The 16,395-nt window shown below is 36.9% G+C and overlaps 1 protein-coding gene across 4 annotated transcripts in view; it reads right to left on the bottom strand.

The window, feature by feature from the left end:
- UMAD1 (UBAP1-MVB12-associated (UMA) domain containing 1) overlaps nt 1–16,395 on the bottom strand; it is a 218,042-nt gene that overhangs the window by 69,286 nt on the left and 132,361 nt on the right. For all 4 annotated transcript variants that reach the window (XM_014739042.3, XM_014739041.3, XM_070264521.1 and 1 more), the window contains one exon: nt 9,721–9,800. In XM_014739042.3, coding sequence (XP_014594528.1) covers nt 9,721–9,800 — 80 coding nt within the window. The remainder of the gene's footprint in view (nt 1–9,720; nt 9,801–16,395) is intronic.

Genomic DNA, 16,395 nt, shown 5'->3' with positions numbered 1-16,395 from the left:
TTAAAAAGAAAAACAAAAAGACACACAGTAAGGAATGAGGCCTGCTAGGTCAGGACAGAAATGGAAAATCTACATAAATTTAGCTGAGCTTAACTAAGGTGTAATTTTTCTCTATGTAGTCACATTGGTGCACTCTCATAAGCATATCCACAAAAAGGATCCTCAGTAAGGTACAAACTGGAATATTCAGAAAATGCCAATTAGACCAAATGCATACCTGCATGCTACTTTTCCACTGCAGAAAGAGTCAGATGAAATTTATCCTGCAAAAAGGAATCTCTGGTTGTGTGAAGACAACATAAATATGGTTGTGCTTTAATTTAAACTGTCTATATAGTCACAAGAAGTTACAACTGTAACGTGAACCAAAAGAGGAAAAAATAAGGACCATTTGCTACTAATTAAAAAACAGGGGATTAGAAAAAAGACGGCTGTGGGAAATAGAGAACAGTTGTTCTCCCAACATGGACCTCTCACCCTGCTGATTTTGTGGTTTTGAAAACTCCAAAAGTGAAAACTGGAAAAATGACAACAAAATGACTACCAAAATATAAGAGACTATTCTATCTGGTTTTTAAAATAATAATTCCTAAGTTGGAGAGAGAAAACTAGATTCACTAAGCAAAAAGCCAGGATTTCCACATTTTGGTTCCTCCTCCTAAACAAATAATAAACACACATATTGGATCTAATGTAGCTCCACGCAATGCAGTAACGTGGATCCAGCTCTTTGATTTTAATTGCAATCAATTGTAGTGAATCAACAAATGAGGTGGGTGGTCAAAGTTATAGAACTTCAACAAACCAAGATTGCTAAAGTTAAATAAACAACATCATCGTCACTTTAAGCTACCTACCTTCACCAAGCAGAGTTACAAAAGCAGCAGGTTAGCGGGTTTCTGGCAAGGAATAATTGGTGCTGAGCAACAGACTGTGTACATGAGCAGAAACATTGCGTAAAACTCACATTACTGGCTTACCCACACCATATGTGCATTTTGGATGGGAACAGGGGCAGCTCTCATACACCTCACATAGTTTGGCCTCACTGGCTAGGATGAATGAACATTATGTTTCAGTGTGCTAGTTAACCCCAATGGAAGCCAGAAAATACCAGAATTATGACCTTTCAATTATAATTTTTTCCAGCAAAAGTGAAATTAGGACAAAGATGTAGTGGTAAAAAAAATACAAATTTGAAGTTACGCAAAAGATCTTTACAAATGCTGATACACATGCCTCAAGTTAATTCATCTTGCTAACGTTTTGAGCAATTAACCACCTATGCTAATCTGACTGTCAAATATAAAAGTCAAAAGTTTATAGATTTAAAGAAATAATAAAGTCAGTGCTTTAACTGTTCTTTACCAGTGGCCAAATTTATCATTTCCCAAGACAGACTCTGTAAGCAAGAGCAAGGATCTTAGAAGTCTGACAATTTATCTGCAAGGACTGTTGGACTATTCCGTCCTAACAAGCATGAAGCCTTGATTAATCAATGCCTAAAATCTTCATTATGCAGCAGATCGCCACCCCCGCCCCCGCCCCCATCAAAGTAGCAGTATAAAAGCTGGCATTTGGTGGCAAAATCCCAATTCACTTTCCAAAGACATAAAGAGCCAGAACTTCTGGGGAGGAAAAGATCTCAGACGCTGAATCTAATCCACCTACTTCACTGGCTAAGAACTGAAGCTGAAGAGAAGCTTAGCAACTTCTCCTAGATCACACACTTGGTGAGCAGAGGAGTCCAGGAAAAATGTACTTTCTACTATATTATATAGCCCAGTAATTCAAATGAAAATAAAGACCGGAGAAACGTACTCTACAAAATCTTCCCAAAAGGTATCTCGCATAGGAGGATAAACACATCGAAGAACTAAATTTACTGTTTAAATGACATAAAGAGGGCAATAATCCAGCTGTGCTTGACTTCCCAGTAAATCAGAAATTTGAGAGTTTAATATTAGGAGAAACAAAAAACAAAGATCCTCGCACTCATCTGATGAAATTGTATTCTCATAAACTAATTATTATAAAGGGAGAAATTAATATCTTCAAACTAAGAGTCTCTGCAGCATAGGTATAAAGTAAAAAGCAAGATTTTTAAACAAATTTAGACATGTTCAAACCAGTCGCCCACAACATTTTTGGGGGAGAAAAATATGAGTTTATAACTGACACAATGACACTGACAGTCAGGTTGATCAATGAGAGAAGTTTGGACCATATGATTTCTAATGAGATGTTCAGAATAACCTCCAAGTCACCTCACTCTTCTCCCTGCTGGAAAGGCCCCTGGGTGAGAGGACAGATGTTTTGACAAATCATGATCAGATGTAGTGCTCTGTGATCAACTAATTAAGGGATCTTAAACCTAAATGAGCCAAGGCAGGAAAGTACCAACATATATCCTAAAGATCATCCTCAATAGATTGCTCCACTGTTTTTATTGCCATACAAAATAATTCTTCTTAGTCAAAAACTGCCCTTGAGTGAAAATATGTTGTTTCCTCACCACCAACCTTACTATCATTTAAAATATAAGATATACTCATTGTAGACAAATTGGAAAATCAGAACACTGGAAAGAATGATTTAATCCATCTATCTATCATCCCAAAGGCAACTACTCAATGTTTTCATGTATTACATCATCTTTTTCTGCACAGTTTTTACACAGCAGCAACATACTGTATATACAACCTTATACCTCATATTTTCAACTGAAATTATGAAACTAAGAGCCAACATTTTATTGAAAACTAATCATAAATTTCATTTATGAAAACTGAAAGATATTCCATTGAGTGGATTGCCATCCTTTTGCACATACAACTTCTTGTGGATTTGAAAGATTATTTCCTTAGAAGAGAATCCTAAAAGTGGAATTACTATCAAAGTATATTAACGTCTTCATGGTTCTTGATACCTCCTGCCAAAATGCTTCCCCAAAATGGTTGTACCAATTTAAACTGCCTTCTATATCAATACCCATTATTCCTGTATTTGGACTATGAATATCTTATGAGAATGAACAGTTTCATAATCATCTTTATAACCTCAATACTTTAAATTTATAAACTTATATACCATGTTATACTAAAAAATTCTTAAAACTGAAATCCTGGCATCCAGTACATGAATGTTTGCTGTTCTTGAAACTATTCTTGAGAATCACTCTCTCCAGTTACCTTTTTCCTATACATGCAACCCCAATTCTTTTCTATACAGAATTCAGTTTTTAATGGGATAACTTTATTTCCCTTTTTAAGGAGTGGTAACCAAAGTCTATATCATATAGAATTCACAAAGCTCAAGAATATTTTCATTCATTGTAATGACGATCTGAAATAAAAGCAACAAGGAAATTAGTCCCTACAGTATCTGAAACCTCCTTTAGCTCTGCTAAAGGACCTAAGGGAAGTATGAAAACACATTAGAAGAAAAGTGAACATGTTTCACTAATATGCGCCTTCCATACTTTTTTCCAAAAATCACCTTTTGTTCCCTAAGTTACGGAACTATGAATTCCACATGTAACTCAGCTATTTACAAATACACAAAAAGTTACAAATACTGTATACTAGGTTGAAAAGTATAATTGAAATGAAATGACTTGAATAAATAATTAAACCTCCCAAATACTTAATTTACTTTCCAGGGATTCTAATATTATACACTTAATTTTAGAAAACATTTTGTTGTTGTCGCCACTACCTTAGTTACTGTTTTTGTAATTGCTGTCTAATAAATTTCCTAGTAGAAACTGGCTGTAAGATTGTTTTAGGTCTTCATTAAGAAATTTATATTAAATATGCAATAAGCTACTTTGGTTAACAGACGGTGGGGGGGATATTAGTGTCACAGTTTATTATTAAAAATAATTTTTGTGTCTTCTGTCAGTATAACCACAGTAGTATCTCAATACCACCAGCTGATAATAATCTTTATAAATCCTACTTTGCAGCTATACCATCTGTTAGTTATTATTTTATATGTGTCTCCATATGCATATGTGAATTAGTTGTCACTCAAGACAAACACACAAATGGAGCTGTGGTTTTGTAGGGAGTATTTTACTGGCTTGTGTTTGTATTTTGTTATCTTTAGGCCAGAGAACTACCTAAATAAACATTCCTCAATTTGGAGACCAAAAATAAATGGAAATTAAAAAATAATTTTTGTAGAACAACATAGGAAAGTTAACTTCAACAAACACTTAATCTAAAAGCAACAGTCATCAAAATTGCATTAAAAAATGAAATTTGCATATTTAGAGGTCTCAAAATACACCTACAAAAACAAAAAGAATAGGTCCACTAGTAAATTTGTAGCTAAGATAGTTCCAGTTGTCACAATATAAAACACTTTCCATGACCGAAGATTAGAAAAGAATGACTAATTACTTTCTTACTTGTAATGTTTATTCCCTGAAGAGATGAGTCATAATGGCAAAAACTCAAAACTGGCCCCCCATGAATCTGTGGGTTTATCCCCCTGAGCTGTAACAGGCTCCCAGACTAGCAGAAGGCAATAAGTAGCTGCAAAGTCATTACAACTCACTACCAAAAATCTACCCAGAAAGGCAACAAGAAAAAAAGAAGGGACAGAAGGAGGTGGATAATCCTCCAATTGGATAATTAGTTCCAACTTATAACATTTTCCTCAAGCGCTAGAGTCTAATGACTTTAATTTTAATAAGCCCAAACATGTGTTTATAGGAGCTCACACCCTACACACCAAAAACATGATGAATTCTGTTAAAAGTTACCAATGGCTCTTAAAACACACACTAAAGCACAATTTGAGAGAAACCATTTGATGACTAGATAGTTCAATCTTTCCTTAAGTTATCCTATTTTAGGTGATGACACTTTGGGATCATATACAGGGAATGCTAAGGTAGAAACAGTAGAAAATGATTAAAATCATCATTGAGAGAAACTAAATATTTAGGGACGGGGAGTGAAGAAGAGACAAACCTACCGAGAACTTACGATTTTCTGGGATGAATGCTATATTATTTTCAGTTTCATGAAGTAAAAAGTCCCACTAATTACTTAATGCAACTAAATATGCTGCTTTTCATAGAGTCTTTTGTGTAAAAGTATTAAAATATCTCATAATCCAACTTTGTAAAAATTAACTTATTTGATGCCCAAACCAGATCTTTTTTCAAATTATATTTCGTCAAGAGGTTAGAAATTCCATGATGTTGGTGAGAGAGCCGTGCTTGGAGAAGGAACACAGCTCTGAAGTACACTTGGGCTGTAAAGTGTAAGGAAAATATCACAGACTACTTAACAAAATATTTTAACTGCCATTAAAACTCGTGTAGACAGGCCACGTTACACTCATGTTTTAACCCTTCATTGTCTGTCATTGAGATTTACGTGTAGAAAGTAGTTTCACACCATGATTTGCTTCTGTTTTTCTAAAATGCTCTTAATGAAGGATTTCATTTTATAGGAATTTATCGTAATCATATAAAAATTAATTGTATAAATAGAAAAAAATCTTTTATGGTTCAAAGCTCACTTAATGCCTTTTTTCACTCTCCCTAATGATATTTCTTCCTCCATCGAAATCTGTTACCTTTGTAGTTACCGGGTTTAAGGAACTTATTTATTCCACTTTATATTTTAGAGACTTGTGATGTTTTCTATTTTTCCAAGAATAGATTGAGAATTTCTGCTTCTATAATCACGGAGTCTTACATATCTTTATATCCTCTCCAGCCTATGTCCAACAATTCCTTGAAAATAGTAAGCAATCTATATGTTTGTCTGAAGTTGCCAAAAACCCTATTTTGGTATGCTAACCACTTTCTCCACAGGGTCCTTAGAAAAGTGAGTTATATTTTGGCAACTAAGAGTGTTATTTTTAAGCTTATTGAACCCATACTAATTTCCCAAATATGTTCTCATAATAAATAATATTTCAACATTTCTTGTATAGTCATTAAAAATTAAAATATTGAGAATCTTTCCTGCTAGGTACAATAGTTACAGCTTCTTAATCAGATGTATATCTTTTAAACAACTAACTGAAAACATTACATTTTTCCTTGCTAATGTAGTAAGAGTGCCAAAAATAATGTAAATTAACAAATTTTTGAATGGGTAACTCATAAAAAATATAAGAAAAACTTTTTTTTTCACAGTGAGAAAAAAATAACTGTGTTTATAATGTAAGGTGGAAAACAGATTTAATGAAGAGATTTACTCATAAGACAGCATTTGCAGAAGACCACTTATTTATTCATTTATCCATCCAGGAACCAGTGACAAGGCATCAATATCACTCCGCATGTGTCACATTATGTTAGTGGCTGAGGCTACAAAGCTAATTAAGGAACTCACACTATACTGAAGTCATACGACAACACAAGTAGTAAGAGGACACTGGCGTTCTCTCTGGCTGGGAGAGCTGGGAAAAGTGTTCACACAGCAGGTGACATTTGAACAAGATTTCCGTTTTAAGCTTTATTATGCAGGTTTCAAGGCATTTTGGGGGGCCTGCAATAACAAAACCTGCTGTTCTTTTTCAGAAAGGGATCTGGGAAGGAGACTGCTCATCTACTAACAGTCTCGTGAACAGAAGAGGACATAGTTGGAGTATAAGGAACCAGATTTGGAAGATATTTGTGGGGTAGAATCAATAGGATTTGATGACAGATTTGATAAAGGGGTGTGAGAGAAATGAGTCAAAAAAATGACATTTTTAGGCCTTTAAATTGGCAGACAGATGATGGCATAAAATGGAATCTAGATGATCAGTTAACAGGTATTTACTGAGCACCTTCTCTGTACCAGACACTTTTCTAGGCACAGAAAGTCTGTTTTCCTTCTAGTCAGAGGAGGCAGACAGTAAACAAATGAATAATCTGAGACAGTGATAAACTTGATGGAGAAATAAAACAGGGCTTTGTGATAGTGACTCGGGGGGGAAGAGATACTTTAGCTGAGATAGTCATGAAAAGTGACACTTGAATGAAGACCTGAATGATAAGGAGGCAGCCAAGAGAGAAGAAGGGATAGCAAATGCAAAGGCTGAGATGGTGAAGAGCTTAACATGATCGAGGCACAGAAAGGCGGCAGTAAGATGGGGATGGGGTTTGAGGGTATGGAGAGAAATGAGACTGGAGAACACATGGGGCTCCTTGTAGCCCACTGTAAGGAGCTTAGCGTTTATTCTAGCTACAGTGGGTGGCCAGCAGATTTGCAGTCAAGGAGGGATGTGATGTGATTTATATTTCTCTCTGCTGTGTGGAGAATGGACTGAAGGGGGAAGAATGGAGGCGGACAGTCCTGATGAAAGTGGTGGCTTAGATTCGGGTTCTAACAGTGCTGATGGTGAGAAGGGGTCAGATTCCCGGAGGTGGGGTGACAGGACTTACTGACAGACTGCATGTGGAGTGCGAGGGAAAGAGAAGAGCCAGGGGTACCTCAGGGGTTTTGAAGAGAGATGGTAAAAACTTGAGCAGACAGAAGCTTCTGGGTGGTGGGACCAGGAATTAATAGTTCTTCTTTGGTCAAGCAAAGGCTGAACTGTCTAGAAATTTGTAAGGGGAATGGCATGTAGGCGGTTGGATCTAGTCTAGAGCTCAGGAGAGAGGTCTAGGTGCAGATGCTCTTTGGGAGTCACCGGCCTCTTCACAGAATTTCAAACCCTGAGACGGGATAAGACTCATCTTGACTGACCAAGGTAGAGTACGGATGAGGGGAGGCGGAGGACACGCAGCAATGTTTCTGTTTTTGCATTCATAAAGGAAAGGAATAAAAAAATTTATTTTAGACACTTAAGGTCAGGGTAAATGATTATTTGGCAAATAATTCTGCGGTCTGAAAGTATCTTAGTATTATCCTCTTGTACTGTGACTTAACTGTGTGGCCTCATATGTAGTCTCCTTGTTTCTTTCTTTTTTTTCTTTTTTTTTTTTGAGGAAGATTAGCCCTGAGCTAACTGCTGCCAATCCCCCTCTTTTTGCTGAGGAAGACTGGCCCTGAGCTAACATCCATGCCCATCTTCCTCTACTTTATATATGGGATGCCTGCCACAGCATGACTTGTCATGAGGTGCCATGTTCGCACCTGGGATCTGAACCGGCGAACCTCAGGCCGCGATGCAGCGGAACGTGAACACTTAACCGCTGCACCACTGGGCTGGCCCCTACTCTCCCTGTTTCTGTTTTGCTACATCAGTAAGCTCTCTAAGAGCAAACACTGTCTTGCCAGTGCCCAGCAACTATTCAGACAGAAGCCGCTTTTATCTGTTGTAGCAGGAGTATATAAATCCAGTCATAATTATTAAGAATTGATGGTATAATGGAGAGACTAGAAAGTAGCATAATAATGACCTAGTTTCAAATCTCAGAGGATCTGTTTTCAAAAGCTTCTTTCTTTAAGAATGATTGTTCAGAGTTGATTCATAGAGTTCTTTCTATCAATGAATCAACTCTGAAGAATAATCGAGTTTCATAGACATTTCCAATGAATGACATAGTGAGGCCATTAAACTCAAGTTATCATGGATGATTTCTAAACCATCCTGGTGGTTCTTTCCCAAACCTTAAATACATCAACGTTTATTTTCTATCAAAGATGCTACCTATGGTCAGCACTCACTAAATGTTTGAATAAATGAAAGAGATCAAGCTGCTTCAATGTATAGGCTGGACATATTTCTTTGTCCTTGTAGCTGCTTTTCTTCCCTACTATATACTCAGCTCCTGCACAGTACCTTGAATACAGCCAGTGCTTAAGAAATATTTGTTGCATGCATGAATAAAAAACGAACGCACAGTTTTATGAGAAAGATGACTCGTTTTTTCCTCTACATCAATTTACTTACTGTGTCACTTCTTTTAGTAAATTTTTTTCTTGAGTATAAAATATTTGCTCAAAAATCTGAACATAAAAAATAAAAATCTCTCTTCTTTAAATATTACTTTCTACTTATAATTCATGATTGTATCCACCAATTCTTGAACAAACCTCTTTGACTGCCTACACTGCTAGGCTTTGTGGATACCGTGATGAATCAGGTTCTGACCTCACTCTACTTGTATGCGGCAATATCCTCACGGGCTACAAGCAGAATATAAGTAGAGGTGTGTCACCATGTAGAAAGTTTCGAAATTCATGGATAGCCCGTCTACCATAACAATGAACCCTAAGTCTTAAGAATGATTATTCAGTGATTGAGTAACGTTAGTATGTTTCTACATAGTATAAAAAAGTATCCTAACGACATTTTCAAGTACCTCAAGGAGCAAATAGTTTTCTCACATGGAAGAGAACAAATACCCTAGTCTCTTTTGAATGATATCAAGGAGTGCACTTTGGTGCTGGAAATGGTAATGTAATATAGTTCTGAAGAGATTATTTTCAAACCTTTCTCTATAGGTTCATATATTATCTATTTATTCAAATGTATTAGAAAATAATCACTCAAAAATAGTTCAAATGTTTTAACTCAAGTGCTCTATGCCTCTTCTTTCAACAGGGTGTTTCCACTTCCAGCACAAGGAAAAGCTTAGCACTTGGGAACTCATTCCTGGGACTGCCAGCCCCTGACTTTCAGCAGATCACCTGTTTCTTGGTATCGAGGCACCTGTCTGCACGGCAATAGAGTAGAAGTTACTGTCTATCCTCAGAGAAATACATATGCATAGTGCTGTTCAGTTTCACCTCAAAGGACTCAGTGAGTTTCACTTACCTCCAAAAGTTGGCTGCCTTCTCCTTCTCCTTCTGAACTTTTACCTCTTGCTGCGACTCTTTGCTCATTTGCTGTATCTTCTATAAAGCAAAAGCAAAAACCAAAAACAAAACAACTTTATCATTGAGGCCAAACTGTCTTCTATTTATTTGAAATATCTTTGGATATTATATTTTTCAAATTATGAAAGCAACTATTATTTCCTTTGTTACTAAGTAAATAAGTGAGTTTTTAGGAACAGTAATTTTACAGAGGTCTCATAAATCATCCATAAATACATAAACATACAACCTAAACCAGAAATGTCTCCTGCTTTCTATAGGTTTACTCTGGAAAAATCAAGCAAATTCACATTTCGTAAATCAAGTCATATTTCAAATAAGCTAGGAAAGCTGACAACTTAAAGAAAATAAGGCAAATTATTTTCAAATTAAAAGTCTTTATAATATGAATAACTGTCTTCCAAATTAGTTTTTTATAAGGTTTACTCTTTATAAATTTTTATTTGTGTCCCTGTGGATTTGCCTCAGAGCAGATATATATGTTTGTATGTAATAATTAACCAAATGTCAGACAATCTTTACAGCAGGAAAGAAAAATGAACAAATTCATAAATTAGCCTTCAGTTAATACTTTGATTCCTAAGGCTGGAGCGTGGGTGGGTCATACAACTAAATGAAGCTGGTGACTAGGCTGGCTCCAATGACACAGGGCAAACACAAATATAGTTAGGTAAGTATAAGCATAATTTAACTTATTAATGGCCTATTTTAAATATATTATCACTAATGATCTATGATTAACACATGGTAAGTAAAGAAACAATTAGCCTACTTCTTTAAAGCATGATGAGAGGCTAATTCAGTAATTTGTAAACTGCTCTTCCCATAAAATTAACCCAGCTCAGGAATGTCCACAACAGTGAAGATTACAAAATTTGTAGGTGATAACTTGGCTGACACTAAAGATTAGGAATTTTGGCTAAACTTAACTTTTCCATATGAAATGCAAAAGTTTACTTTACCGATGGCTACACTCAAGAAAGAGCCTCATGAAAATTTTAAAGGACTAAATAAAATTCTGTTAAATTCTAAAATCATGAAGCAAGAATTAAATTGGTCATTGATTTACTTAAGATAGTAGTTATTTTACTTAAGATAAACTAACTCCCTTAAATGTTTAAAATCCATCTACGTCAATGCACATTCCAGCCTATAAGCTTTGTTTTCAGCTGTGTGCAACCTTATTATTGTTGGGTGGGCCCCAACATGTAAGAGGTGTTCCATAAATACTAGCTGAATAAATTAGTGAACTTCTCTTTAGAGTTTCCAGACTGTAAAACTGTGACAAAATAATACTAAATGGTATGTAATAAAAACTTCATTTCAGCAAACAGTTAGTGTCTTTCTTCTAAAATTTATTTGTGAAACTTAAAAGGCTAATTTATTAAATACCACTATGTTACTAGTGACTCATAATTTTAAAAACAGTTAATGATTCTAAAAAATCATATTTAAACAAAAGCACTAGGAACTTTTGGGTTATGTCTATAGGATAATAAAATTAATACTTGTTAAATGAAAACTTAAATCAATCTAATTTTTAATATATTAAAATACAACATTAAGGATGTCAAAAACTATTTTGATTGATTTTTTAAGTGATTGTTTCAAGTGACCACTATTGGCATATCAGGATGAGCCTTATTTTCAGAAATCCCTCTTCACTGATAGTTAGGGATAAGATAATCAACCCCCAGTTTACAGGTAGCAGAACCAATGCACAAGGAGTTTAGTTTGCTTGGTTATAGGCATGAGAACATGGCAGCACGAGCGGCCAAGGTAATGCACGTCTCTGTACAACGAGGTCAAGGTGTGTTTAATAATTCACATGCATGATATGTTCATAAGAAAATATGTATCACCCAATACAAAAGGTCATTTACTCAGGAAACATTCTTTGCCTTTTCAAATGATTATTGCTCCAACCCACAGCCACACAAACACCGTATTTGGCTAAAATCATTCGGCACAAAGTCTGTGTGTCCTTTGCCATTTTCTGATTTCAAGATGTGTATCTATACAAAACTCTCTCCATTTCTCTCTACTGTTTGAATAACCAGAAAGGTTATCAGCCAGTGTTCTTGACATCACACAACACATCTGCCTGGAAGCGACTATGGAATCACTATTTACTGAAATGCCATTTCTGGCGATGACTCAGACAGGACAATAACTGATTACAAGGAAATATGCCATCTGCAAGATTATTCTCTATAAACAAAGGCACAAAATGAAAACTACACAAACAACAAACAGAAAAGAACAGGTCACAAAGAAATATAGTTTTTGAAGTTTTTTCCCTCCCACTTGAAAACAATTGTATAATGGTAAAAATTCAGTTATTTTCTCCATTTTTTTATAACACACATGAAAGTTGGATACTGTAACAATAAATGAAGATGCATATGACAAATGTGAAATAAGGTACTTTAGTTTTCAAACACCAGTTAAGTCTGGATTCTAAAATTTCATTTGAAAGTCAGCTGTTTAAAAAGAACAAAAGCAACCAACATTTTCACAGTACTTTACATCCATAAAACCTTTTTTATGACAGCACATTTGACTCTCACTATGGTGTAATAAGACATCCTCCCCATCCTCCCAACCCTCCAGTTTACAGGCAAGTGAACCCTAAGGGGCAGAGGCAGTCAGTGACCAGCCCGAGGTCTCCCAGGTAGAAGGCAGTCACAGTGGGAGCAGATCCGGGTCTCCTGGCATCCCAGGATTCCGTGGAAGGTCTTAATGATGGGGGCTGAGATGGGAGGAATCAAGTCTCTGAGTTGCAGAACAGTGTGTGAACTGAAGAGCCTGGGGCTCTGAAAGGGAGCTTTGAAGGCAGAATCTTGTGCTGGTCCAACCCTCTGGGCCCCTAGACATTTCTCTGCTCCTTTTTTCTTCCATAGGCCCCATGGATTATCTGTTCTCTTCCCTTTCCACTGAGGATGCCAAATACTTCTGACCAGAGCAAGCCTCTGTCCTTCCTTCCGGGCCTTCAAAGCAAACACACAATCCCCTTAATACTTTTCCAGAAGTTTGTAAGGCTAGAAACAATTCTACAAGAAGCAAAATCCCTCCTATACTACAACCATGCAACATGCAATTTTCTTGGTTTAAAGCGTTTTTATTTAGAGGGAGTTAATGAAAAGGCTATATATACATAGTAATGAAACTCTTTCAGAACTTAAAGGACTGAAGTGAAATTTATACATTAGATTAGGGTTTGGCAAATTTTTTCTGTAAAGGGCTAGATAGTAAAATTTTAGGCTTTGTGGGCCATATTGTCCCTGTTGCAACTTCTCAACTCTGCCATCGTAGCCGAGAGCAGCTACAGACAATATATAAACCAATGAGTGTGGCTGTGTTCCGATAAAACTTCATTTGCAAAACAGGTGTCAGGCTGTAGTTTTTCTCTCTCTGTTTGAGAAAATATATGTACTCCACCGTTTCTAGGGTAAAAAGCTGAATTATATTTGAGTTACATAAGGAGATAAGAAAGGGACAGTCACTGGAGTATCATCAAGATCCCATTCTAGTGGGTGAACTGGGTGGAGGGAGGGGAGAAATGGTAAAGATTGGGCTCTAGGTGAAGATAGGGCTTAAGTCACCCAGAGGAGACTTGTTGCGGGGGGCGGTGAGGGAGCACCCTCACTCCTTAGGCCTCCTTCAGTGTAGAGTAAGCTCTACTAACGTTCACCCCAGGCCTCCCCCCACTCTCCAGTCCATGGGTTGGTAACTTGGGAGTACTTGGCTGCACAGGGTTCTGTCCCTCTCTCTCCCCTTTCTCTTGAGAATGAGAGGACCACAGAGAGACGTGGCTCTATCTGCTCTGACCCTCCACAGGGACCTCCTCCCACTTGAGGAAGCCTGTCCCAGCCCAGCATATCCCATAACTGGATGGAGCTCAATCTAATCCTGGGGTTCCGATTAGGAAAACATTTGCTCCTTGATAGAAGCCACATTCTTCAACACCAGCTTTATAGGCAATAAAGATGAGAACTGGTCTCTATCTGTGTTTTCCTCCCTCTAAATTGACCAGATCTTACCTGGGGAAGAAGGGTGTTATTACTGCACTGCCCTAGAGCCCAACAGGGCTGAGAATGGGCTGGTGTGGACAGGGTTGGAGCCTGACTGCATAGGAAAAGTTGTGAGTACAGCAAACTGTTTTCTTTCTTTTCTTTAATTAGAGAGGAATTATCTAGAACTCCATATCTAAGAATGCAGTCTACAAAACACTAGTTTCAAGTGGTTCACAGGGAAAAAATATTTCTGTGGTCAAAAGTATGAGAAAAACCTGCAGAATGTGTTCCCTTCCAGTTGATTTCCAATGTACTTTAATGTGTTAAAGGCTCTGAGGAATTCCTCAGTAAAGGAACTTTAAATTTTTTTTCACAACGTATTTGACTAGGGAGCCATTTTATTCACCTGATACCTATTAAACATCTTCCAGAGGTCTATGAACACAATATGAGGAATGCTGATATAACATTTCTGAAGTTGAAATTGATTATGAAATATATTATTGTTACCTGACTCTTGAGAAGACCCTCAACGTTGCCAAATTTGTTATTTAGCTTTTGAACATTCCTTTTACACAGTGCTAACCCATGCTTATTTTCTTTAGTTGATTCTTTTCACAACTCCCTGTTAATTCATTCAATTGCATTTGAGGCAGACCAGCAGTATGTGACTATATTCTATGACATAACTTTGATTCCAGAATAGCTGATAATCTACAGAGGAGAAAAGGATAGCCAGGCACCTTGAAGACACAGGAGAAACCCCCAGTCCTCAGAAATCTCTCCACCAATTAGAGATTCATTAGGGTTAATGAGCTCCTCTTTTAAATGCAAATACCATCTGGGAGTGCTTGCTTATTAGTCATTCACCAAGTGAAGTAGTGGAAAGAACAGTGGAATGGCCACTCCATTAACTCCTTTTCATTCTTCAGTCACACACTCATTATACAAGGCAGCCTGGCACTGTGGCAAGAGAATGCCTTTGGCATCTGACAGAACTCGACCCAAATCCTTTACCAAATCCATGACCTTGTGCAAGTTAAACTTCTCAGAGCCTCAATTTCCTCATCTGGAAAATGGGAATATGATACATAACAAGCTGTTATAAAGATTAAATGAGAACATGGTAAATGCTAATTACAGAGAAGGGAGAAGGGTTTGGGCAAGATAAATGTTTTGTCATAAGTCTTAGCGTCAACTGCTATTCTGCCCTTGTCAGGTAGCTTTGCCGTTATCTTCAGCATAGGAGAGGTGATAGGAGAGGCCGGCACATGTAATCTCACTTAGTGCTCAAGGCAGCGTTGTGAGGTAGGCTTTACTGTATCCATTTAAGAATGGCAGGCCTGGTGTTGGAATCCAAGTCCGCTGACAATGCCAAATCATTACATAATGTGCTGCTTCCCATTATTTATCAAAACTTGAGCGAAGTTATCCAACTCAGTTTAATATACTTTACATTTAAGTCTCCTTCAGTTTAGTTTTCCCTTCCACTTTTTCCATTACTGTCAACTTACTCCCCATTTTCCACTAGAATGAAGAGAAGAGGAACAGAGAGAAAGCAAAAGTACTAATAGCTGAAGACAGGCTCTGCCCAGGAGCCTGTTGCTGTCGGCTCAAGATTGTGATGACAATTCTTATAACCCCACAAGAAAATGAGCCAAGAATAAGAATAGCTGAGCTGTAGAGGGAGGAAGGCAGTTAGCAAACAAATGCAGGAAAAGGTTCAAGTTGACCAGGAATTAAAGAAAAGCAAATTAAAATAGCCCCAAGAACATACTAAATTCAGGTGTAAAATTATTACACCCAAAATTCGCTAAGGATGGAGTACAACTAACACACTGGCATCATTCCTAATGAAACTGTGATTTGACTGTATGTATGTGTGTGTGCGGGGGGGGGGGGCAACAAGAAAAATAATTCTACACACACTCACTAAGGGCTTATAAAACGAATTATAAATGGTTGTAAAATACGAAGAAAGTTTTAAATTAAGGGTTCAATAGAACAGCCAATCTACTTTAAATTAGTGTGACTCTTAATTTTAATACATATTTATACACAATTTGTAGGCATCACGTTAGATTTTAACCTTATGACTGCTGTTAAAATCACACAGTTAAAACCATGCTTACTACTTGAAAAGCTTTGGGTCATACTGAATACTTACAGGCATTTACTCAGGGAAGTAAGAATACCAGCAAATCTGACTGAGGTCAGACCCACTGATCAGTCCTGGCCTGCTCTTAATTAACTTGCCTTGGGACTCCACAGATGTCTTAGGTCTGAGTCTTGTTACTTTGTAGTTATGGGTAATAATTTTTCTGGAAAATCTTAAGGCAATCCAAAAACATCAATTAAGTACTTAACACTATGTTAAACAGTTAAACCTAGACTTTCTTAATTTTAGGCCAAAAGATTAGAAACCCAAAAGGCCAAATTAATTTTGCACACGCACATTTGTGCGATATTGTATCATGCTGTACAAACTGGCCTTTGAAGGTTTTTTGTTAATCTTCCCTAAATCAGAGTAAATTTATATACTGCAAGGGTAAATTGAGGTGACCATTCCTGACCCTGGATCTCAAGATACGGCTAAA

This window comes from Equus caballus, chromosome 4 (assembly GCF_041296265.1).
Source record: "Equus caballus isolate H_3958 breed thoroughbred chromosome 4, TB-T2T, whole genome shotgun sequence".
Lineage (NCBI taxonomy): Eukaryota > Metazoa > Chordata > Mammalia > Perissodactyla > Equidae > Equus > Equus caballus.
This window is presented reverse-complemented; position numbering and strand designations above follow the sequence as displayed.